We start from the raw sequence: 26,846 nt of genomic DNA, 5'->3' as shown, positions 1-26,846 counted from the left end.
TGTTTTATCAATAATAGTATTTAATATCTGCAAAGAAATAAGCTAAAGACTCAATGTGAATCTAAAAATAAAAACTTTCCTTTGCTTGAAATAATTTTTAAAAGAATCTTCCTGGCAATGCTTGAATTTGCAGCCAAATACCCATTATTTGGGAAATCCAGAGGGTTTTTTCCCAGGATCTTGCTTGCCTGCCTCTGAAATTGGCCCTGGGCTTGCCACATGAGAAGCTCTCCAGAGCCAAGGAGAAGGGCAGTCTGAGTGGTCTGCAGCTTTTCCACCACAGCCAGACAGGCCACCTCAGAAAATTTATTTTTAAAGAACACTTATTGGAGGTGCTTTTATCAAGCAATTTATGGTCAATGCAAAAATCTTGGCAAATTTTGCAAAATTCAAAAATGATGTCTTGTGTGTGTGTTTGTGTGTGTGTGTGTGTGTGTGTATTTGGGGGAGTGGGAAAAGAAGGTGGTTCTATTTTTATATCTCTTCTTTGGAGAAATGTCTATTTAAATCCTCTCCTCATTTTTTATTTGGGTAGTCTTTTTATTATTGAGCTGTAATAGTTCTTTATATATTCTGGATACTGGACCCTTATCAGATATATGATTCACAAATATTTTCTCCCACTTTGTAGTTGTCTTTTCATTTTCTTGCTAGTGTCTTTTGAAACACAAAAGTTTTTTAATTTTGATGAAGTCCAATTTATCTATTTGGTTATACTGTTAAAAATATGAAAGGAACCAAGTCGTTCCCACCACGGCCTTTGGGCCACCAAGTCTTCCTCCCGTGGTTCCCAGCACTGCCTCTCTCCAGGGCTGCTGGCAATGACTGCTAGTTGCTCTCATTGTCGCTCTAAGGTGATGGTTGAAAGTCACAGCCTGGGGAAGAGAAGATTCCATTCAAGTGAGGGCATCTTTAACTATGTAAAGAGTGTACTGAGGAAGAGAGGTTAAGGCAATAACCCTCAACCTTGGCTGCACCTTGGAATCACCTGAAGAGTTTTTAAAACCCTAATGGTCCCACTCTCCCTGATTCTGATTTAAATGGTCTACCATGCAGCCTGGGCATTAGATTTTTAAAGGCTCTCCAGATGATCCCAGTGTGCAACCAGGGTTGAGATCCACTAGTTCAGACTTTCTTGATGCTGCAAGCAGGTGGAACTAGGACCAAAGGGTGAAGGCTATAAGATTAGAGCTAAATGTAAAGAAACCTTGCTAACTATTCGTCATCTGAAAGTGCAATAGGCTATCTTGGGAGTTCCCAACACTGAAGGAAGCTGGACAAGAATGTGAGGGATAATGTGGAGGGGTCTCCCACTTCAGTACTGAGGATTGACCAGTGACCTCTGAGATCTCATTTGGTTTTACTACAGTCTGCAGTTGTAGTTTATTCTTTCACTTAATCATGATGTCGTCACTCCAAACAACCTTCTGGTCTGGTTATAAATATCTGCACGTTGAGAGGGGTGGGCTCTGTGCTCACAGATGTTGCTTACCCAGGCAGAACTACATGATTAAGTGAAGCTCTCCTGCCCAACATTGATTATTTGTTTTTTTCTCACTTTCTACCCTTGGAAAAAACCCATTCCCTTCCCCACCTATCAGTCCACTGTCTGCAGCTTCTCTCCCTCTTATGCTGACTGCCGTGCTGACTGGGCAATAAACCCCACATCCCAGGGAAGCAAATGACCTAATTCTGAATTAGAATATCTGTATGGTATAGTGCTCTTGGAAATTCTAATTTTACAAGACTTTTGAGAGGTGGTTATAGATTTCTGGTTTTTATTACCCAACAACATTATTGAATCCAGAACGGTAAATCTATAACAATCCATGGAAAGTACAGGAAATGAGCTTTACTGGGCCTCAGAGACCCCCAAAACCAAACCCAGGAAGAGATTTACATGGAAGCTTTTCAATTTGATGGTGTGTTGGCTTTTTAAGGTCAGAGCTTAGTCAGTTATGAACTCCATCCCTTAATGTTTATTGTACAAACAGGGACACTTTTGAAATTGAAAGGGTGTTAGTTTCCTTTGGCTGCTGCAACAAATTACCACAGACTTAGTGGCTTAAAACACCACAAATTTATTATCTTCCTTTTGTGGAGGTCAGAAATCTCACTGAGCTAAAATCAAGCGTTAGGAGAAGGGTGTGACTTATGGAGTCTCTGGGAAGAATCCGGTTCCTTGCCCTTTCCACCTTCTGGAGGCTGCCTGCATTCCCTGGCTCGATGCCCCTTCCTCTATCTTCAAAGCCAGCAGTGTAGCATCTTCAAATCTGACTCGCCCATTCCTGCTTTCCTCTTATATGGACTCATGAGAATAGATTCAGCCCCCCAGATAATCCAGGATAATCTTCCCATCTCAAAATCCTTAATCACATCTGTGAAGTCCCTTTGACTATGTAAGATGGCAGATTCACAAGTTCTGGGGTTAGGATGTGAAGATCTTCAGGGGGCCATTATTCTACCTACCACAGGAGAACTGTTAATAATTACACCAGGACAAATAAGAGTGCATTGTCTCCAAGCCTGGCCCGCTGGGACGTGGGGATCTGCTCTTTAGAAGCTGCATCTGGGCAATGAAGACACATTCTCCACCTAGAGACACTGTGCTCTGTTGAATTTCCCAACTGATTTTTAAAGTAGTTCTGGTCACCTGCTAATATGTGACTTTAATAAACAAAACACTAAGTCATGTGGGGAGGAAATGATTGTTCAGGCTTCCTTCCCTGTCTGCTGTGTGAAGTGGGAATTCGGCAGTATAGTGTGGCAAAAAGAGCATGGACTGTGAGGTCAACGGAGCCTAGGTTTAAATTGTGGCTTCGGTTTACTCCTTAAATACTTTAGACCAGTGACTTCTTCTCTCTCAACTTCAAGGTGATGAGACTTGCCTTATGGAGTTTCTGCAAGGATCAGATAATTTCTAAGTGATGACCAGTAATGATGCATTTCTCTGATTAAATATGTGGTTCAGGATGAGTAATGTCTATCTCATTCTATTTTTAGAATACTAATCTTATTTTAAGATTTTGTAGCTAGGTGTAGCTTTTAACAATTTCGCGGAGGTTTTCTCTTATTCCTTGTTTGAAAAGGCAAAACTGGGGTCTCATGCATAAAAATTTAGAAAATATTCTATCAGCCATTTTCAACGGAATTCCTTGATTCCTTCATTGCTTACAATAGACTTTTTAGGTCGTAGTCGTGAATTCAAAGCATTCAAGTGTTGTTAAAATAAAATACCAATAAATTATTTCACCTTATGCCATCGTGTGCTGAACATTCTTCAGGAAAATAGCAGCCAATGTTGAATACGCAGAATATTCCCTTTTTCCTGACATTCAAAGTAGAAAATTACTTACTTCATACATGTGTCTATTACCTTTTCAAGGCTTAATATTACCAGAAAACTGTGGTAATAGTTAAAATCGTGATAATAGTTAAAATTGAGAGTAATTTTATAAGAAGAGATTACTTTTGTAGCTTTACCAAAATAAACTAGAAATCAATAGAGAAAAAATGAACACTGCAAGTTCTCTCCAACTTCTCTTTACACTTCCCTGAGGCCATCGGCTTATATGGTTCTCCACCCTGAACAGCTTGAGACCACAGGCGATCCTATTTCAAATAGGATCCTATTTCAAATATGAAATAGAAGTAATATGAAATAGGAGTAATATTTTAGGAAAGTGAGGGCTCCATAAAACTTATACTCTTACATCAGGAAAATGTTTTTGTCATCCAGATAGTCGCTACTAAAAAAAGGGAGGGAGAGATTTCAAAATCATTTGTTCAAGAAGGCTACTTCAGCTATTCTGGGTAACGTGATTCCTGCGAAGTTTTTAGAATTTCCTCTGTATGCGTTCATTAGAAAACATTTTACATGTTTTAGTCTCATCTTTATATCAGATAGATTTTTTATAGTTCCTGTGAGTTATTTTTGACAAATGATCAGAGAAGTTTCTTCTATTGTCCACTGTCTATGCTAGCAATCCAGGTTACATCCTATGAGGACAGGTGTCGAGTCCATGAACCACCCTGACCCGCCCTGTCAGCCACTAAAAATTACATCCCACTTGTGTCAGTTTCTCTTCTTGGTTTTGTTGTTGTTGTTGTTGTTACAAGAGATTTGGCAAGAAAAATGTAATAACTCTGGACGTGGGGCTAATTTAATAATATATGATTATGCACTGAATTTAAAACAACTTCATTCAGTGAATATTTATTTATTCTACGCCTGCTATGCGCCAGGCGCTGTTTTGGTGCTCAACTCTTTGTTTATAAATAAAGATGACAAGAACACCAAAAATCATCAGGAGGATTAATACAAAGGAGGAGATTCAAACCACTGAAACTTGAATAGACCAGCAATCTCAAGCATCCTTAACATCTGAGCAGCAGTGCCAGGGAGTTTGCAGAGATTGCGTTAAGAGTGGAATCTTTCATTAGCCATGGATTAGAATCTGGAACCGGGCAACCCTGTTGATCCCCTGTGACAGTGAACAATTTCAGTTACGGAATTGCACTGGAAGAGCCAGGGCAGGCAGCCGCGACCTGTGGCAGCCGATGAGCATAAAAGTAATACTGCTCATCTTATTTATAAAAATACCCTTGCAAGGAACCTGTTATATTTCTTTTTGTAAGAATGGCATCTGAAAAGCTTATGAATTTTAAGCTCGTAGTGCCTGAATATAATTATAAATGGGAGATTTTAAAATTAATACTTCGCTTTGATGACTCTTTTCCTATTCTTTAAACTCACTGGTGAGTAGAGAATTGGGGATTCTGGCATCACTGGACCCAAAAAGCATTTCACATGAAATACCAAGATGATCGAGCAATGAGTGTTTGAACGTGGTTTCCCCCTGCATGGAAACGCCAGCCTCTTTTGAGGTTTCCATCGTGCTGAATTAGTTAGGGTAAGTGTTGCTAGCTTCTAGATGTAGGAAGGAGTGCTTCCCATGCAGACATTTCAGAACTCAGCCTCCTTCCATCTGGTGACCCTGCCATCCTCTAGGGCAGGGGTCAAAAAACTATGACCTGTGAGCCAGCCCCTTGTTTTTGTAAATATAGTTTTATTGCAGCACAGCCATGCTTTCTTTCTTTCTTTCTTTCTTTCTTTTTCTATTGACATGTTGTTGACATACAGTATTATATTCGTTTTATGCGTACAACATCGCAATTCAACGTTTACATACATTACGAAATGATCGCCGTAGCAAGTCTGGTAACCATACAAAGTCACTACAATATTATTGACTGTATCATCTATGCTGTACATTACCTCCCCATGACTTATTTATTTTGTAACTGGAAGTCTGTAGCCATGTTCGTTTCTTTATGTATTATCCATGGCTGCTTTTGTACTGCAACAAGAGAGTTGAGTATTATGACAGAGACTGTGTGGCCCACAAGCCTAAAATGCTTACTATCTAGACCTTTAAGAAAAAGTTGGCCAGCCCCTGGGCCAGGCCCCTGGAGTCCTCTGCAGGGCTGTCTGTGAGACAGCCTGGAGGCCTTTATGGCCATGTCTAGAGTGATGTACATAATCTCCTCCCCCTTTTATTGACTGGAACTCAGTCACATGGTCACACCTAATTGCAACGGAGTCTGGGAGATGTAGTCAAGCTGTTTGTGCAGGAAGAAAAGAAAATGGGTTTAGTGAACAAATAGCCAATTTCTATCCACATTAGCAATTTCCGTTTACCAGAAATATTGGAAGGATTAGAGAAGTTGGGGGTAAATTATGAGACAGGTCTGGAGTAATAGCCAGAAGTCCAAGCTCCTTCTTCATGGATCTATTCATAAACTCCATGTCACAAACAGATATTTGGAACTCACATCATCAGGACAAGCTGTAAGGAAGAATGGAATGAGCTAGAGGTGTTGCAGAAGTTTCATATGGAAAGGCTTGTGGTTGGACTGTACTGTAGCCAGGAAAATCCAGCTAGTTGTCTGCCAGGAGAATGAATGGGATGTGTTTGTCACCGGGGTGCACAGTCTGGCGCACTTACACACTCAGACACCTAATTTTGTCAACAGACCTATATGGAGCCATCTCCCGTGGACCAAAATATTAATGACTCAAGCTCATAGAAATCAGAGCATCAGTTTGCTAAGATAAAGAACAAAGATTGGGTCAGACATTAAAGGCTAAAGCAGAGCCACCACTCCACATGGCTCTGGGACTACCAGGGATGGAAGACTTTGTTTTTCTTTTTTTTTTTTTTTTGAGGAAGATTAGCCCTGAGCTAACATCTGCTGTGAATCCTCCTCTTTTTGCTGAGGAAGACTGGCCCTGAGCTAACATCCGTGCTCATCTTCCTCTACTTTATATGTGGGACACCTACCACAGCATGGCTTGCCATGCAGTGCCATGTCTGCACCCAGGATCCAAACTGATGAACCCCGGGTCACTGAAGCGGAATGTGTGCATTTAACCACTGCGCCACTGGGCCACTCTGGAAGACTTTTTTTCAACTCTATATTTAAAGTTTTGAGAGTCTTTACTCTTTTCTTTGAAAAATAATTAATACTGTTCCTTCCTCATTTCCTGACTTGTATTGTACCATATTTATGTTGTCAATTATTTTTATAGTTAATTTCTACCAATATACTCCCTATGGTTTTTAAGCTATATTTCCATACTTACTACATTTGCTATACCACCAGTCTCTGAAATACAGGCTCTTCTGAATTCCTTATTTTGACTTATCTCTTAATTAGCTGAATTTCATCCCTATTGGTATTGTCCAGAAGCAGGGCTGCTATGTACAGCTGTCCAGGCTGTCCACAGTGCAATTTGTCCATTTATAGACAATATTTTCCAGCCTTGAAGAAGGAAGACGTTATAGTCACTGCAAATGTGCTATTGGGCTAGGGGTGGGTCTGTCAGGAAGTGTTCATAGGGGTTGTATTTCCCAAGTCTTTGCTTCCTTGAAAACATTTCTTATATTTGTATTCAAAAGATAACCTTCCTAGGGTACATTTTCCTTTTCTCAGGACTTTATAGATATTGGGGGGTTTTTTGTTTTTAAAACTTGAGTACTGTCCCCAGTCCTTTTCAATCTTTTGAGTGACCGGATTTTATTATTGAAGAATTTGATGGTGGGTTTTTTCCCCCAAAAAGAGCCCACAAGCATCATATCTCTGGGTTCTTTTTGTTTGGGAATAATATCTCTGATGTCTTTACCCTTGTAGGTCACCTTGGTCTATGAAGCGTCCCACTCCCATGGGTACAATTCCTTGATGTCCTTGAACTGATCCCCGAGTTCACCTCAGCGCCCAGATAATGGCAAGCCCCAATGCCCCCCTGCCTCCTTGAGAATGTGAGGAAGCGGGAAGAGTTTCTGTTCCTGAGAATGTTTACTTGACTTTTCTCTGTTTGCCTAATCACCCCTTAATCAGTTCTCTCCAGATTGGAGGGAGATCTGAAAGTGTAGTCACCCAAATGTGGACGCGAGTCCAAGGGCAGGCAGAACGGAGAGTTCCGGCGAGTCTGAGCCCAGGCTCTGGAGTCAGACCGCCTGGGTGTGAATTTCAGCTCACTCCCTACCAAGGGGTCCCTAACATTTTTGTGTCATGGGTCCCTTTGGCTGTCTGGTGAAGATCCCTTCCACAGTGTTTTTAAATGTCTAAAATAAAAGACATAGCGTTACAAAGCAGGCTGATTGTACTAAAATAAAGTTATCAAAATATTTTCAAATGTGATGATATAGTAACATACAAATCACAAGGTCTAGAAGCACATCTAATAACTACTGTCATTTCAAAGCAGTGATGAGTGTAAGCAGTATTTGGAGAGACCTGCGGCAATTGTAATGTGATATGAAAATACATCAGATTTCTGTTGGCGAAAAAGTCTAAGGTGTTGCTAATACTCATGTAGCTCCTTGCTTACATTTATAATGAAGAAATGCTAAATATTGGTTAGATGTCAATGAAAATCAAAGCCTAGGTTTCTTGTCCGGGTTTACAGACCCCCTAAATTCTATACGGGAACCCCTGATGCTACCAGTTACACAGCCTGTGCAAAGTTACTTAACTTCTCTCAATCTTAGTTTTCCCATCCGCAAAAGGGGGGTCATAATAGTGGACTAGTGGACACTGTATAAGGTGAAGCGTCAGGGGTTCCTGTATAGAAATGAAATAGTGCACGTAGGTCTCTTACCGCAGTGTCCGGCACAGTGAACACAGTAAATAATGCCATTATTAAGGATAGTAGAATTGTGAGTGCTTGAATTTCATGTTCTTCACCCCTTTAGGTATTGCGTAAATTCTATATTACTGAAACACTATAATAATGTTTGTTACTTTTGTAATCGTAAAACAATAAGATTATTTTTAGTTGCAAAATACATAAAGCTCGCAATCCCATCAAATAAAAAGGAAATCTAAGCACAAATCTCTGTCATTGAAAAATGGACAAAATTGCAATTAGACACTGATTAGAAGGTTCTATATGATTTAGTCTTGGTTATAAATGACAAATATGGAAAAAAATTAAAGTGCTTCTTTGTGTTTGTTTACCTCATTAGTTTTATGTAACTAAAACTCTTCGCTCATTATATTGCTAAGCACTAACTTAGTCACATGCCTAGTTTCTTTCTCATTTAAGTATATTTCGGGATGTGGTTTTATTTTTTATATAAATATGTTGTAAACCCTTCTGTGGGGCCTCAAATTCACGATGTAACTCAATTTAACTTGAATGTAGATTTTGGTTACCAGTTTCACACCCAGTTCCTTCTTGATGCTATGCGGAACCAGGCACGTCTGTGCAGGTGTGTGTAGCTGTTTCCCATTGCTCTGTGGAGGGCTTAGCAGCAGAGGACCGTATTGGTGTATTGGCATTTCCTTTGTGTACTAACCAGTCCTACCTTTAAATGTAAGGACTGGCTTTATGTAAGAAGTAAGTACTAAGCTCTGGATGATGAGAGCCACACATGTTTCCTTCTCTGCTGGATCTCTGGTGACTACAGTGCCTGGCAATTATTTGTTCAATGAAAGACGTATTTCTACAAGAAATACTACAGGTTAAGCTTCCGTTTCCTAGGCTGAACGTTATTTAGGAATTTTCACATAAGCAAAAAAGATTTTGGTTGATGTGGACTCTTTACATCTCAAGTTGATGAAACTGGCTGAAAAGTAAAAAAATTTAGATCCCACAATAGCAAGCCACTGTTTTGATTCGTTCTTTGATTGAACTGATGGGTTGCTTAGGGAACATCTCAAGGGAACATGGAGATTAGAAAACCAGTTCAATGCCATAGCAACTATATACAGTGTCATGGGGAATGGAAGAATGGGACTCACATCAAAGGTTGAAAATTTGCTAAGAAATGTATTCTTTTTTTTAATTTTATTTACGTTTTTTGAGGAAGATTAGCCCTGAGCTAACTACTGCCAGTCCTCCTCTTTTTGCTGAGGATGACTGGCCCTGAGCTAACATCCATGCCCATCTTGCTCTACTTTATATGTGGGACGCCTACCACAGCATGGCGTTTGCCAAGCGGTGCCATGTCCTCACCCAGGATCCAAACTGGCAAACCCCGGGCCGCCGAGAAGCGGAATGTGTGCACTTAACCGCTGCGCCACCGGGCGGGCCCCAGAAATGTATTCTATTTATAGAGAAATCATATCTAATATTCAGATTTATTATTTGTAAGTCACCCCACAGTAAAATTATAAAATGAGTCATTATCACATTATCACATACGGTATTTCCATATCTATACCTATATTTGCTCATGTGTCTGTATTCATAAGGGTCAGCAGTGTTCTAGATTAGAGACCAGATTTTATATATATGAAATATCTAGTCTAGACACCAGATTGTAAATATTTCAGGCTTTGCAGGCCACACAATCTCTGTCACAACTACTCAACTCTGCCATGGACATGACTGTCTTCTAAGAAAACTTTATTGGCAAAACCAGGCAGCTGCCAGATTTGTTAGTTTACTGACCCCGATGTAGACTAGAACTGTTCCTAGCCTTCGGCACCAGGAAACAGCCATTGCTCCTGCAAACTACGGCACTAATAAAGCTGCTGAAAGCCATACAACGAAATGTTACAAATTTCTTTGCACCTCAAGTGTGCAGACTTGTTTTCAAAGCTATTTATTTTTATTGAGGTAACATTGGTTTGTAATAGTACATAAATATCAGGTGTACATCATTATATTTCAATATCTGTGTAGATTACATCATGTTCACCACCCAAAGTCTAATCACCGTCCGTCACCACACACATGTCCCCTTTTACCCCTTTCGCCCTCCCCAACTGCCTCCTTCCTCTCTGGTAACCACCAGTCTACTCTCTGTGTCTATCTGTTTGTTGTTGTTGTTATTTTCAAGTTTTTGTGTCTTTTTTTTTAATCTTCTACATATTGGTGAATTAATACAGTATTTGGTTTTCTCCATCTGACTTATTTCACTTAGCACACTACCCTCAGGGTCCATCCATGTTGTCACAAATTGCAAGATTTCATCTTTTCTTATGGCTGAGTAGTATTCCATTGTGTATGTATACCACATCTTCTTTATCCATTTGTCCACTAATGGGCACTTTCAAAGCTAATCGTAATAATTTCTACCCAGATTTAGAATAAGTGGAGTATCAGCCTCCTATTTGAATTCTTGATGGCACCGAAGGCTCTATCTGCTAGTTTTTTTTATAAGGATGTCTGTGATATACATACAATACAGTGAAATATTTTCAGTTTATTGGTTTATTGTTTTCATTTTACATAAAGGAATGAGTGGGGTGCCATTGCAAACCAGTAGCCCTGAGCTCAGATGTGAAAGGGAAGGAATATTAAAGCCATAGCTTACAGAGAAGGATGAAGCAAAGGCATCTGGAGGAAGGGAGCCCATTCTAAACTGATTTTGTACATATAGTGTGCTCCAGAAGAAACAGCAGTATCAGATAATAGCAATCATGTTATCAAATTAACCTTCCCAGAATCACATGTCCAGAGAAAAGAGATCATTTTGCATACAGGCTAACATGACGGTAAAGAAGTTCATTTCCAAGTGACAAAACTCTTTATAGCCTAGTGATGTCTGACCATTCCCATCTCCCTCAAAACTGGAGAGAGAGAGAGAGACATATCGATGGTTGTGGATATATCAGTTCATGGATGTCAAATTTAGGGGACACTTCTAGATTTTGATTTTTTAAATGTGTTTATTTAATAGTGACATAACCCAAAGTTCACATTGTTTTAAAGTCTTAAGACATTAGTTTAATTTTATTTTTATAATAGGTACAAAGTTTAATTTAAAAGGGTAAAAAGAAGGTAACAGTGTTGTTGAATGTCACAGTTTTTATTGCTCTCCATGGATTTCAAGGATTATATAATAAAATGTAACAATAAGGATATTATAAGATTTTATTATGGAATAACCAAATATTCTGGGCCCAATGGCAATACTTCTCAGTGATATTCTGGAGTTAAAAAGTGAATGTTGAGTGCTATTTAAGGGAAAATGGCAGCTATTTATCAGGTACCATACTTCTTATTTAGAAAAAAATTGATTAACCGTTAAAGCCATAATACGATTTCTTTCTTGACAGCTGCCACATCATGATGTTCTTTAATAAATTACTCATTCATTTATTTCATTTTTCTATCTCTCCTGCCACCACCAGGTACATGTCAGAGGAGGAAATAAAGAATTCCAATATGATTGCAGGAGGGTTCATTTTTCATTTTGTCAAGCTGTTTCCCCCTCCCTCAGGCGTGATAATATTTCTTGATGATTGTTCATTTCCATGAATTGAGAAAGAACAGCTTCCAAGTTCATCAATAACCCATTAAGTTAGTTCCAAGATATGATGAATTAAAGTTGAGTCTTTCCCCTATGCAGTAGAGATATGGATTGTCCTTAGAACTTTGAATATAGGGAACGGAAGAAACAAAAAGAATTATGTTGAAATGAAGTTAGCCAAGCAATTAGGAAATGGGAAGAGAATTGGGTGGAGAATCAAGGCCTCTGGGCACTGTGTCAGCTGTCACTACATGCCCTAAGCACTCTACTAAACCTGCCCATATCTTCCACTTCCTCAGCTCCATGGTTTTCATCATGAGACTCCGTGCTTCTCTGAGGGGTTGGTTTATTGAAAATGAAATGAGGTGATATACATGAAAATACTGTGGAGGAAGTAGACAATAGATTATTTGCTATGATTATCATACTTAATTTAGACCTGTTATTAATTGTACTTTCCTAAATATGACTCTCTTCTTAGAACGCTTCTAGGCTTGCAAGAGAGGAGATCAGTGGAGAAATGGGAGGACTTTATACAGTAAATATTGGCAGGAATTATACCTAGAACAACATACAACTTATATTAGTACTGTAGAAAATGTGAAGTGTAAATCCTCTCTGTTTAAAGAGATGATATGTGAAAATAGGGGAATAAATGCACCATGAAAAATGCTTAGAAAAGAATCATATACCCTCAGAATAGTCGGCTTCGGTAACTGAGGTTGTCTTAATTTCTCTCTTCTTCACTCCCCACATCTAATCCATCAGCAAGTTCTGTGGATTCTCCTCCTAAATGGATTCTCTTACATTTCTACTGCTGTCATCTTAGCTCAAACCATCACCATCTCTCATTTAGACCATTAGTCTCTTGGTCTTCCTGCTTCCACTTCTTCCTCGCTACAGTTAATAGCCCACCAGCAGCCAGAATGATCCTTTTAAAACACCAATCAGATTATACTCTCTTCTGCTGAACACCCTTTAATGCTTCTTTCTCATTGCCTTCTGAGCAAAATTTAAATGCCCTGCTGACCCCTGAGGGCCTAACCACTGTTCTTGAGTATTTGTGCTCCTCTGGCCCCAACTCCACTCCTGACACTTTCCCACCATACTGTGCTTCAAGGCCTTCCTGTTAGAAAGGGAGAAATAATCCTAGCTTCCTCATGAGTTAGTAAGAAGATGAATAATGTGAATCCTATCGAACAGTGCCTGGTACAGAGTAAGCACTCAACTGTGAGTCACTATTAAGCATTAAACACCAGTGCCATTGGCTGTCCTTCCAGTCCTAGAACTAGTCGTGCCCTTTTCTCCTTGGGATCTTTGCTCTTGATGTCCCTCTGCTTGGACTGCTCTTCACCAAGCTCCTCCCACAGCTGCTGCTTCTAATCCTTCAGGTCTCAACTTCAATTCCTCATCTTCAGAGAAGGCTTCCTTAACTATCTAAGTAACTCCCACCACACTCTCACATCATCCTGGTATCTGTTTGTTTCCTCATGGTATTTCCCAAAATCATATTCCAGATTAAGTTCTTCAACTTTTTTTAGTCTGTCTCCCACAGTAGACTGGAAACTAGGAATGGAGTTATAACCATTTTATTTATCACTGTATCCCCAGCACGTGAGACATAGTAGGAATTCAATAAGTGTTTCTTGAATGGATGGATGGTGAGGTGATAATTAGGGTCTCAGTTCACAGTTAAGCTCAGTTATTGAATGAATAATTAATTACTAAGTCTTTTAGTTTCATATGGCTGCTGTAACAGATTATCACAAGCTTGCTGGCTTAAAACAACACACATTCATTCTCTCACAGTTCTGGGGGCCAGAAGTCTGGAATCAGTTTCACTGGGCCAAAATTAAGGTTCACCAGAGCCATGCTCCATCCAGAGGCTCTAGGGGAGAATCTGTTTCTTTCCTCTTCCAGCTTCTGTGGCTGCCAACATTCCTTGGCTTGCGGCTGCATCATTCCAGTCTTTAAGGCGAGCATCTTCAAATCTCTCTCTGATCTGTCTTCACATCCCCTTCTCTGCATGTCGAAAATCTTCCTCTGTCTCCCTCTTATAAAACACATGCGATTGCGTTTAGGGCCCAGCTGAATAACCCCTGAATGTTATCCTGCTCAGGGTATCATAACAGAACGCCACAGGCTGGGTGGCTTAAACAACAAAAGTTTATTTCTCACACTTGCAGAGGCTGGAAGTCCTCGATCGGGGTCCAGCAGGGTTCAGTTTCTGGTGAGGGCTGTCTCCCTGGCTTGTACACAACCACCTTCTCACTATGTCTTCACGTGGCCTTTCCTCTGTGTGTATATGTGGCGTTAGGGGGAGGTGGAAGAAAGAGCTCTCTGGTGTCTCTTCTTCTAAGGATACTAATCTACCTTTATGGCCTAATTTAACCTTAATTAATTCCATAGAGGACCATATCTAAATATAGACACATTGGAGATCACAGCTTCAACATACAAACTTGGCGGGAGGCACAGTTTAGTGCGGAGCACCCAGGATAATCTATCATCTCAAAATCCTTAATCACATTTACAAAGACCTTTTTCCAAATAGGGTAACTAACATTCACAGCTTCTAGAGATGAGGAATTGGATGTATTTGGGGGGAGCACTTTCAGCCTACCACACTGAGGGAGCAAAATGAATTGCTAAACTTAAATAGACTCATGGATGCTCAAACATAATTTGTGCCGATGGGGAGTAGTTGCTCAAAATTAATAAACAAGGTGAGGCAGGATAGGAATTGATGAGCATTCTTTTGACTTATGTAATTATGCTTCATGGTAAGAAAACAACATAAATAAGTCCAAACACCAAACCTATAAACCGGGGGTTTATTATTTGCATTGACAAAAAAGCCTTCCACTCCAGATGGGTTGTTGCTCTCTTCTTTTAAGTTGCAATTCTGTAAATGCATTTGTAGTTCAACTTAATTCAGGCTGAACTTTTCAGAAAGAGCTATTGAGGAGAGTTTCTATATCTATCTTCGCTTTAGCATTTACACTTTGTGATATAAAGATAACGATAGCTGACATTCATGGAAATTTACTATGTGCCAAACACTGCACCAAAAGGTAGATATATATATAATTTAATGCTCACAACAGGCTCATATGTCAGGTAGCATTATTATCCTTAGTTAACTGATGAGTGAGCAGAGGCATGGAGAAGGAAGGAACTTGTCCAAGACCACAAAACAAGGAAGTAGCAGAGATGCAAACCCCAGCATTCTGACTCTAGAGCTCATCCTGGGAACCACCACTTGGTATTTCCTGGAAAATATCACTAAACCCTCCATTCTAAAACTTGCCGTGAAGAGAACTTGTTAGGAAAGTTTACATTAGCGTTAAGACCTTTAACACTATAACAGATTTTCATGTTAGCAATCGTATCATTCAGGCTTCTGTAGAGAAATAGAACCAATAAGATGTGTGTGTTTGTGTACCTATCTATCTTTATCTCTATCTCTGTCTATTTCTATATATAGTCCTATCTATCTATCTATTGTCAAATCTAGAGACAGAGATAGATAGAGAAATTTATTTTAAGAAAGTGGCTCACGCAACTGTAGAGGCTGGCAAGTTTGAAATCTGCAGGGCAGTCTGGCGGGCTGGAGACCCAGGGAGGAGTTGGTGTTGCACTTGAGTCCAAAGACAGAATTCTTTCTTCATTGGGGAACCTCAGTCTTTTTCTCTTAAGACCTTCAACTGATTGGATGAGGCCCATCCACATTATGAAGGGTAACCTGCTTTACTCAAAGTCTACTGATTTAAATGTTAATCTCTTCTAAAAATTACATTCATAGCAACATCTGTACTGGTGTTCGACTAAATATCTAGGTACTATGGCCTAGCCAAGTTGACACATAAAATTAACTATCTCATGTCTATGTCTTGTCAACTTACCACCTATATACACATCTCCTTAAATCATACTTATTCCCAGAATAAAGACAATAACTAGGTCATACTTGTGCCTAACATGATACAACTATCCTGCACATGACCGAAAACACAGTAACCTTTTTCCCAGGAGAGGATGCAAGCATCTTGGGGGATATTCACTCCTTTCATTGATATCCTGTCACTTAAATACTATGATGTAAAGTTGAGAATACTTAAATCCTATGATGTAAAGTCACTACATCTTTTATGGTAGGGGATAAGAGAAGGGAGAAGACAAAGATATTTTACATACACACAAACATATTCATAACAAAATAAAGAGTAAATAGTCACGACAATTACAGTCCTCATTTCTGTAACTGGTCATGTTATTGTAGCTGGTACTTATAACTACTTTCTTCCACTACTCATTCTGTATTCCATCGGTCTGCAGCTATTACCTCAGCTGATCATGGTTCTTTACCTGGTAGGGCCACCCAACCTTCATTCCTAAAGAGTCTGGGACATTACTAGTCCTTCCTGGATTGAGTTGTTGAAGTTTTCTGTTAGCTTTAATCAAAGGGCATGGTAATGCTAAGTGATGCCTAAGGGATCCTTGTATTCCAGATTCTTCCTTACCTCCATCGTGAAGTAGCAGCCCAATTTCCCCTTGTAACCAGGATCAGTCACCTCAGCCAGCACAATGACAAAAACTCTCTTCTTTGCCTGTTAATTGAGAAGCATGAAGAGCTCAAAGTGGTTAGGTGGCGGTCTTAATCTTCAGTTCAGTGGAATCATTGTTTTGTCTCCTGGTGGAAACATTCCTCCCTTTGGAACTGAGACTTTTAGATCAGCAGAGCATACAGTTGCAATGACAAGAAGCAGAAATTTTATAGTGGATCACTAGGCAAAATAATGAGTGGTGCCACTCCCATTTCCACCTCTGGATTCCACTGGTCTGTAACAGGTGTTCTTTGAGATGTGTTGAGCTGCAGCATCATCACTTCTATAAACTAAGTATCTTTCACAGGCTTTAAAATTCATCCTTCTGCAAAGTCACTCCAACCCAGTGTGCACCTCTGTGTTGTGTGGAGGGAAAAGAGATGTCTTGTGATGCAGGAGTCCAAACATGGGAGTAAGGGCTGCTGCTCAGTGTACCTCACACACAAACGTAATCCCTTTTTGACTAGTAATAATAAGAATGATGCACAAGAAGGTGACATAAATGAGCCATCGAACAGCCTTTGTTGTAGCTGAGCCTATGACTAAACACTCCCACAGAGTAGGCCTCTTTGGTTCCATTGCTGGCTTGGCTATTATGGTCTTCTCTTGCTGGGCCTCAGAGAATAGAAATCTTCATGAATGAGGACTTCTAGCAGTTCATCAAACCAAGTGAAAGTGTCTGTTAGTCATATAAAAGATAATGGCAGAAATCCACTTTTAGCTCCCTATTGCTGTACTCATGTGTGAAATTACCTGCAGGGGAAGATACTTGCCCGTAAAAGAAACTTTATTGGCCTTACATGTGATTGGTTGTACAAATTATACTGCCAAATGAATTATTTTGCAAACCAAACAGAAGGCCTCATAAACCCAGCTTGATTGCAGTGGGGGCCACAGCCTTGCCCTGGGTGACAGTGTCAGGCCACAGAGAGGCAAGGGCACTGGTTGCTCCTTCTCTCCTTAACAACGTGATGTTTGGAGGATAAATCCTAGGAGTGCCTCAGTTTTCTGCTTTGAATGGAGAGATCATTTGGCATTTTGACTGAGGCACTCATTGATTTTTTTTCTGTCTTGATTACATTAGCATCAAATTGAGATTATTTCATCTCCTAACTGGAGAAAGAATGGGGAGAGAGGGTGGAGGTCAGTATTCTTGGTCTTTAAAGATAACCAATTTTGGTCTTTGTTGGTAGATCGTGTGCCATGCCCACTTTTGGTATTTTCCGTGGTAGGACTTAGAAGAAGAAATATTGCAATACTTAACCAGCGGGACTTAGTGCGTTTTTTTTCTTAAGGAAAAAAGGAATGAGGAAAAAAGAGGAAGAGGAGAAATAAGAGGAGGCAAGAGTAGGAGAGAGAATGATAGTGAGGCCGTTCCAAAGAATTTGAAAAAGCTCCGGCCTCTCCAGGCAATTTATCTCCAGTTCGGTAAACTCAGAAGTCGAACTTTTGCATTTTAAATACTCTTAATAATAATAAAAATGATATTGTTAGTTTAGTGCAGAGCCAAAATTAGGAGGTCAAGCATCAACTTGTTTATGTTGGCATTTCTGTGGAGCCAGGTCCGTCTAGTTTCCTTGCCCTGAATAGCAATTGGCTCAGACCTAGCAGCAACAGGTCAGGACCAAGCAGAGCCTTTTGTCACAGGGTCCCACTCAGGCCACGGCTCATCGTCTGCCCAGCAGTGGCCAGCTTCCTCTGGTTCTGCTCCCCACCATTCCACTCCAAGGCTCAAGGTGTGGTCCACACCCCTCTGAGACACACACGGCTCCTGAGAGATGTGTTGTCGTTGGTGAGCTGTCCTCTCCTTCCCACCTTTAGGACACTCAACAGATTAACCATTGCCCAAAGGGTCCATCCTTCAATCCACATATCAGTTGGGGACTCAAGAGACCCTAGGCTCCCCTTTTAGTTATGAGATCCAATTTTGTCAGCCTTGGGTTTAAAAATTCCACGATAGCAGCATTATATTTAATTGTGATCACTCTTTTAATTGGCATTTTGCTTTACTTAGTCACTGATGAGTCTTTAAACGACCCTGGGACCTAGGACCTCCAAACTGTGTGATCTGGTTTGGTTTGAAACAGAATTGGGCTTATCCATTCCTTCTTGGGCTACAAATTCTGGTTAGTTGTTCCAGTTGACTTATCTTTATATGTGCATTTTATATCACAGAGTATGGAAGTATCTAGAAATCTTAGTTAGATGTGCCAGGTGACTTATCTTTATATGTGCATTTTGTATCACAGAGTATGGCAGTATAAGGGGAAGAACACTTTTTTTTCTTGCAGGGTACTGGGGACAGTTTTCACAAACTTAACTAAAAGTCTAATTTTTCCCAGGGCATAGCTTGCTGCTGAAATTGCCAGGCTAATGGAAATAGAAATTCTTCCCAGCAGCTCTTGAACCTCACATTTGCCAGCCTGTGCCATATAACCTTGGGAATGACCAGTCACTGCTCAGTGCTAACCCAGGTTGTGTTGACTTCTGAAGCAACTGCTAAGTTTGCAGATTCCCAGGCTCCTACCTCCTACATGTTTTCTGCTAATGAGTTAAAAATGTGGCAAGGTTTAGTTACATCTGTTTCTGTTTAAACGAATAAACCTGAATAAGAACTAGAAAGGAAATCCTTATTGTGGCCACATAGCCTTTGTATATGTGAAATATACATCTCAAAAACAATGTCTAAGAACACTTAGAAATACCCTTGAGTTAATTTCTGAGCAACTTCCTTATGCAGTTCAGGAATTGGTGTCAACTCTTACCGTTATCCCATTTCCAAATGGCATGCTTCTTTCAGTGGCAGTCTCACATCCAGTAGAGCCCCCTTGTTTGGGCAAAACAACACTTCTTTTGAAGTGTTGGCAATAATGTCGTCCCTGAGCTGTGGTCCGAGATATTTGGTATTTACTTCCTTCTCTCATCATAGATAGCCTTGGGAACACATGAGTTCTTGAAAGCGTTGTCCCTTGCTCACCTGCCACACACGAGAAACCTTTAGGAGTAGTGTTCTTTCAGGCTATTCATCTTCTGTCAAGAAAAGTTCAGAAGGCAGATCCTGTCAGGTCAGCAGTAGTGTCCTACGAGGGGTGTGTGTATGAGTGTGTGTGTGTGTATGAGTGTGTGTGCGTGTGTGTGTGTGTGTACACAAAAAGAGAGAGACAAAGAGAGAGAGAATACATGCTGGCTTAATTTAGAAAAGAGTTCTTATTTGTTGATTATCCATCCAGCTCTGCAGCCCTCTTTCCTCCTAGCTATTGAGAAATTTTCTTTACTTGTATCTTCTTTCTTTCTAATTAGACCTTATTTTCTCCCTCCTTCCAATTGTATTTTCTCTGAGCTTCCTCAGCTCTCCAAGTTAGATCGAAATTGGATCCAAACCTAAATATCTTTGTTTTCCTCAGCTTACTCCAGGAGCTTTACCCAAATCTCATTCCTCTGTACTCCACTTTCCTAAGAAACCTCACCAACTGCTCTTTTCCGGGTCTTTCTTCTACCTCTCACAAGTAACATAGTTTCTTTTTTCCATTAAATCTTTGTTTTTTCTGGAGATAGAACTGCCATACATCTCCCTTTAAGAGCTATAGAATCTTTTAACATTTCATTAATAGGTACAAGTGGAGTCACTGAGCAAAAATGACCAGAGCCCAACATCAGAAACCTTATAAAAGCCGTATACACAGAGGCATTCACCACAAAAGGCCTCTTTTAAAGTGCACTGTCCAGCAAAGAAGGAAAAACTGGGCCTACCAAATAGAGTGGTTGGTGCATGTGTTCAGTAAAAGTAGACCTTTCACCCAGAATCACCTCATGCTCCACCTTACGCCTCTCTGTGGCTCGCCCATGTTCTCTTCCACTCACCTCTGCCATCTTGTTAGTCAAGCTAGAAAAAGAAAGCTGCCCTTGAAAATTGCCCTCTTCTTCTTCTATTCTAGTTAGTATATTTATAAATGTACTTTGAAATGGTTTCATATTCAGTGGTTTTCTACTTGTATGGGCTAGGCCCACTGAAGTCATTAGTTTATTAAAACTCAACATGTTTAATACCAAAGCTAAAATGAAAATTTGATCTGTCCTCAGTTGATGTACTGACTGTCTCATTAACTAAATGGTAATCATATTGAGATGCCTGCTGGTTAAGAGCTGGATTTTTAATTCCTAGTTGGAGGTTAAAGAGCTTTGTACATCCTTATCATCAGTCTTCCAAGCCACCTCCTTCTGGACAGTGGCTTGTGTCCCAGTCAGATTGCTCTAAGCAACACACAGGCATTCTCCTTATGTACCATGAGAGCTTGACCCTTGTTAGCAAAGAGACCCGTCAAGATGGAAAAAGGCAGCAGCGAAGTAAACAGTGCGTGCAGTGTGGTGGTGTTAATGCAGGGTGCACCCCTTCTCAGCTTCTACAGCTCAGATAAAATGCAGGCAAAAGTGTGTCTGCGGCACAGAACGTACAGCGTCTTCTGAAGGGCTGCTGTGCGCTGGGAGGACCACAAAGAACACTTCAGACAGCAGCCCGTGTTCTTAAATGGAGACAGCAAGCCTGTACCTGAAATTTGCCTTATCTGTAACTCGGAGAGGAACTACAGAGTGGTCAAGTGATCAACAGTCGAGTGATCCAGAACAGTTCCTGTTCTCTTTGCTTAGGGAACTAGAAATGCATATTTCTTTGCAATTAACAAGTGAAGCATCCAGGAATATAAAGAGTTTTTGTTTAATTGATTGGTTTTTTGAATGAATGCTCTACCAGGATAAGTGCAGCCTCCAGAACTGAGGGCCATCCTCTTAGGTACCCTGATTAGATTATCTTTTTTCCTCTATCAATCTATAGGGAGAAAAAAGATGAAACTTTTTCTTACTTTTTAAAACATCAAATCCTTCTGTAATTATTTCTAACATTCAGTATTTATCCAGATTAATCATAATGCTTGTCTTTCTGCTCCCTTTTTGGGCTTGTGTTAAGTGAAAACTCTCTCCACCATCTGTTAATAAAACCTCTTGGGTGACTTCCAAGGTGCCTCTGTCATATAAAATTCCATGATATCTATATTTTGGACAATTTTGGAATGAATTCTGCATGAATTAAGTGGAAATGCATTGGAAATAAAGTCCTTCTAAGGCTGTGTCCAGGAAAATGCTTTGTAGTGGATTTATCATTCAACTTGATGATTCTGTGTCCAAAAAGGGAATGATTCACGTATAATTTCTTACAATGGCAAAGGTGTTAGCTTTACAAAATGAATTTTTAAGATATTTGTCATATCGATCAAGTCAGAATACGGGAGCCAAGATCAGAAAGTGAGGGGAATTCACATCTTTCTCACTGGATATGCTGTATCAGACCCTTTCCTGTCCCTACCCTATGTTGGTATTTCAATTGCCAAATCCTGTGCCCTCCAAGTTAGTGACACCTCCTGTGCCAATCCCCTGATCAGGATCCCTCAGCCTTCTACCTTCTACCTCAGACTCTTGCCTTCTGCATTGTCCCGCCCAGCTCAACGGCCCATCACTCTCCTCTGACTGACCCCGGGTTTGAAGATGACTTTTGGACTCAGTGATTAAGGGTCAGTGCTGTGACTTCCCTTTCAAGGAGTTTTTGTTTAGCAGTTTAGGTATGAGAAATGACATTGGATTGAGTTTAAAGATAAAAAATTTGAAATACCCATGGGTACAGGCTGATTTTTTTACTGTTTCTTTAGTCTGAAACTTCTCCATAATTAAATTCATTCATTCATTCAAAATAAAAACAAGGAGCAGATAACACTTAGTAGATGCCTATAGGATGCCAGACTTTGCACTTGACCCTGGTCAGAAAGGCACAGTCTCATAGTCAAGGGACTGTGGGAGAAAGGCAATTTAATCAATGATTATATAAGAGCATTATAACACTCTGATCTACATAATCATTGATTATAAGAGAGTGCTATAATAACAATAACAACAAAACAATAACAACAATAAGAACAATGAAGCTAATATGAGCTGAATGCTGGCTGCAAGGTAGGCACTAAGAAAAGTACTTTACATGCCTTATCTAATTTAATCTTTATAGCCACCAATAGAGTAGGTACAATTATTATCCCCATTTTAAGGAATAAGGAAACTTGGACCTGGAAAGGTTAAGAAGCTTATCCAAAATGACAGCTGGAAAGTAGCGGAGCTAGGATTTGAACCCAGTTTGGGCTTGGAATGCAGTTCTAACCTTGAAGCCCCCATTCGTAATCTCCATGCCTCCATCTGCTGAACAGAGGCAGGCTCACACCCAAGGCTGCGAGGCTCTTTGCTCAAAACTGGAGACACCCAAGTGGAGTTTTAAAAATGAAAATCACCAACAAAATATTTGCAATGATGGTAATATTAGGAACAAACCCATTTCATTCACCGAAGTTTCAGATAAAGGGTGAAGCTCCTGAATGTCGAATATCAGGAAGCAAGTTTGGGGGTAAATAAGTTTTCTGAGATCGTATACAACAGGACTGAGTGAGTGGTCTTCTTTGCCCACCATTTTATTTTACAAACAAATCATGAATCAAAGAATAAAGCGCTTTTATTTTCATTGGGAAAAACTGAACTAATTATTTCAAGTGCATTCAGTGAAGCTGTTAGAAGCTGAGTCTAGTATAAAAATCCGCATGAGGAAGTGTTATATGATTTGAATGTGAAGAAGAAAGGAATTGAAGGACAGGGTGAGGAGTGCTCTAGAAAAAAATCAGAAAACAGTACTTAGTCTGAGTTACCTTGTTGCGAGGGAGAGAGAAAGAAAAGGAGGAGGGGGGAGAGGGGTGAGGGCGGAAGTGGGGAGGGGGAGGAGACAGAGAAGAAGAAAAAGTCAAACACCACCATAGCAGGGACTTTTAGCCATAGGAATATCTTTCCTATGTCCCACTCTTAAGACTGGCTTTCCTATTATAGCCATCTTTTAACTCTTTGTTATAGCCTTGTAACTTACTTCACAGATTCTCTGGATCCTTTTCCTGCTCGCCTTTCTTCCAGCTTCCAATTAACTTTTGTCTTTTTACCAGTTTTTAGTTCTTTTAGAGTATGAGCATAAAAAATAAAATAGGAAGATCAAATTGATCCTTTTTTTCCCGTGGATGCAAGATGTGGTCAAACTAGGACAAGCTGTTGACTAAAATGAGACCTGGCAATGCCATAAGTCATCGTATTATTTTTGTCTATCTGTACCTCTGTTTTCCCCAGAGCCTATATTAAGTGCCTGATGGTAAAACCATATGTTTTCATTTCTCTTTCACCAATACAAAGTTCATTGTTTGATATAGAGAAGACATGAAAGAAACTATTCATTGACTGAAGGAATGAAGAAGTAAATGAAACAGCAGAAATGGCAACACTCATACTGTTATTTCACTCTCCCCCAGTAACTACTCAAGTAACTACTTCCTGTGTAACTACTCAAGAAGGTCCAGAAGTTGTAGTTTTTCAAAAACGTATGTAAATTCTTGGGCACTTGTATAAACCAATATTTTCTTTTTTTCCCACAAAACTCTATGAATTGTCAAGCAAGTAGTTTAGGAAGCAAAATGCTGTGTATACAGCCCTGTTTAGTTTTGTTTTTAGATTAATGGAGCAAGAATGGTATGCTATACTATTTCTTTCCATGCGAAGATAATCTAATATTGCAAAGATAGTTACCAAAGTCAGTAACAGTTTCTACTAGGAAGACAAATAGTGTCTGAATTGGATTAAGGTGAAAGGAGAGTACTCTGATGCAGCTGTGACAGGGCGGGGTTTGGTGTTTATAGCTTCATTACAACCTTAAATGGAATATCTATTTTTCTTCTGGGTCTAATGAAGCCCGAAACAACCAACTGCTCGTTGAGTGATATTGGAGATTCTCTGCTTTGAACTTGATGTATTTTAATTTGTGCCGAGCTCGCTCTCCCACATCAGGCACTCAGACTGGTGTTTTAGGGAAAATTAGCTAAGTGTTCCTCTGTGTTTGCCACAGAGTCGAGAAGAAAGATAAGGAGAATCAATAAGACCAAGCCAGTTTAGGAAGAGAAAATTCACTTTCCATCAAGAGCATTGGCCAACTCATCGAGCCGCCTGTTCCAGGAGGAAGCGGCTCGGCTCTCGTCTCTCTGTGCCTCGTTAACGTGTAAGTGGTTCCGCTCCGGCTGCTAACTGACTTGCTGTGGTGTCTTTTAGTTTTCAGGACTTTATCTCCTGTCTTTCTTCACCATCCTCATCGGGCTGGTGCTCTACTCCTCCACCTCCACATACATAGCCCAGGACCCCCGAGTATACAAGCAGTTCCGCAATCCTTCGGGACCTGTTGTGGACTTACCAACCACAGCTCAGGTGGAGCCTTCGGTCACCTACACCAGCCTGGGCCAAGAGACTGAAGAGGAGCCCCATGTTCGTGTGGCCTAGGATGAGGCCCTCCCTGCCCGAGGACCACCCGGTGGCCAAGTGTTCACCCATCATCTCTGTATTGTACATAGAGAAAGGTATTTATTAGGTGCGGTTTACACAGGTGGACTGCAAGGTAGCAAATCTGAAAGCCTGTAAAAGACACGAGGTAAACATCACCCGAGACGCAGGCTCTGATCCATCTGGCTTTGGAGCGATGCCTGGCTAGTGTATATTCTGATCACAATCCCCCTGCATTAATTACTGTGAACATTTTTGAATCAAAAGCAAGTATGATTATTATTATTTGTATTATTCTTGTTACTGTTATTACACTGACTTTCAGGAGGATGTTTTATACTCCTGATGGGAACTATTGCCAGACCCACATGTAGTTAACATAGATCCCACTTTTCTATGGCAAGTCACTTTTTAAGAATCATACTTTATTTTTTTGCACAGTCTGTGTGAGTGTTGCACGCCACAGGAGCTCCACCCCTGAGAAGTTTCCTTATCCTATGGACCTGGTGGCTAATGGTTTCCTCTGTTACCTGTTGGATTGCCTGCTCAATAAGTATTTTGTGCTGTGACCCTTGTGGGGAGGGGCAACTGACCAGATAATTCTCTATTCTAGGAATAGATATAAAACAAACATTGTAACCTTTTTATATTCCAATCTCTGATTACTCTAGGCCATTGCCTTTCTGTTTTGCCATGTGATTCTGCTAATCAAGTCCCTGTAATAACAGGATAAGGAATGTTCCATTTCTGTGGCTTACGAAAAACCCCAGAAATAATAACATTTGTGTTTAGGGTAATATGTATTTTTTTAAATCTTTCTGCCCCTCCCTATATCCTCTCTTCAAAAAGTATATTTGATTTTCCTTTTTTCCTTATATTTCTTAGTGATAATGTGGAAATTAATCAAGGCATTGGAAAAAGCCATGGTCCTCTATCCTCTTAATTGTGTGACACCTTTTTTGAAATACACCAGCATGGAAATTACCTTTATTATAGAGTATCATTGGTTGTGTGGCCTCCCAACAAAGTCAAAGTGCTGATGTGGAGCAGTCTCTGACAGTAGCTTGATTGATCTCGCCACTTTGTAGTGGTAAAGACGTTAGCAATAAAAAAAGTCTGGCATTTTGGTCATATTTGGCATCCATTTAAGAGCAGAATATATCAACACAATGTTCTTATGGATACACAGAATATTACTGGGTCCTGATAAGGCTTTGAGGGATATGTCACTAGTCCAATTTTATTGCCCTTCAAATAGCCCTTTTTTCAAACACAGAAAATCAAGAAACACCACAGACCACTATGATTTAGAACAGATTCTGTGTGTCAGTACGTGAAATAGTCTTTAAGGTTGACTGGTTCCAATACCATTCAAAAAGATCCTCAATGGAGTTATAGAGTTTGTGAAGGAAAAATAAATGCTTATGAAACTTTGGGCAATTCAAATCAATACATCTTAAGCCAGCAAAGCAAAATACCAGTGGGGTCTCTGTAAAGTTGAACGATAGATTGCAGCTTAGTCAGCATTTATTTTGGGGTGTTTTTTTTGGTAATCAAGACTGGCCCTGAGCTAACATCTGTTGCCAATCTTCCTCTTTTTGCTTGAGGAAGATTGTCACTGAGCTAACATCTGTGCTAATCTTCCTCCATTTTGTATGTGGGATACTGCCACAGCATGGCTTGATGAACGGTCTGTAGGTCCATGCCTGGGACTTGAACCCATGAACCCGCAAACCCCGGACTGCCAAAGCGGAGCACGCAAACTTAACCACTACGCCACCAGGCCAGCCCATTAGTCAGCATTTTTAAATAGACTGAACAAGGCCTATGTACAGCAGGCAAAAGCACCCCATGCTGTCAGTCAACATCCATGAGGCCCCTCTGCCTGCCTTCCACCCAGGATGGGTATTCCTGCTCTTGGAGATGGGGAAGAAAATTGTCTTCTCTGATATGCAGATTTTATGGTCATCTCTATTCAGCCCCCTTAGAAACATGTTTTATTTTCTGTGAAAAAGGGAATCAACATTAAAGCTATATCAAGCCAAAACAATTTTGCCAATGTCTGCTCTCTGCTACCTTT

The 26,846-nt window shown here is 40.2% G+C and overlaps 1 protein-coding gene across 1 annotated transcript in view; it reads left to right on the top strand.

Annotated features, from left to right (window-relative positions):
• The window catches only part of SLC35F1 (solute carrier family 35 member F1), a 370,475-nt gene extending 344,126 nt beyond the window's left edge, over positions 1-26,349 (top strand). The window contains exon 8 of the mRNA XM_046676589.1: positions 24,542-26,349. Within this exon, the coding sequence (XP_046532545.1) occupies positions 24,542-24,766 (225 nt within the window). The 3' untranslated portion in view covers positions 24,767-26,349. The remainder of the gene's footprint in view (positions 1-24,541) is intronic.
• The last annotated feature ends 497 nt before the right edge of the window (positions 26,350-26,846 follow it).

Source organism: Equus quagga, chromosome 11 (genome assembly GCF_021613505.1).
Source record: "Equus quagga isolate Etosha38 chromosome 11, UCLA_HA_Equagga_1.0, whole genome shotgun sequence".
Taxonomy (NCBI): Eukaryota; Metazoa; Chordata; class Mammalia; order Perissodactyla; family Equidae; genus Equus; species Equus quagga.
Note: the sequence above shows the minus strand (reverse complement) of the source record. Positions and strands in the feature narration are given on the sequence as shown.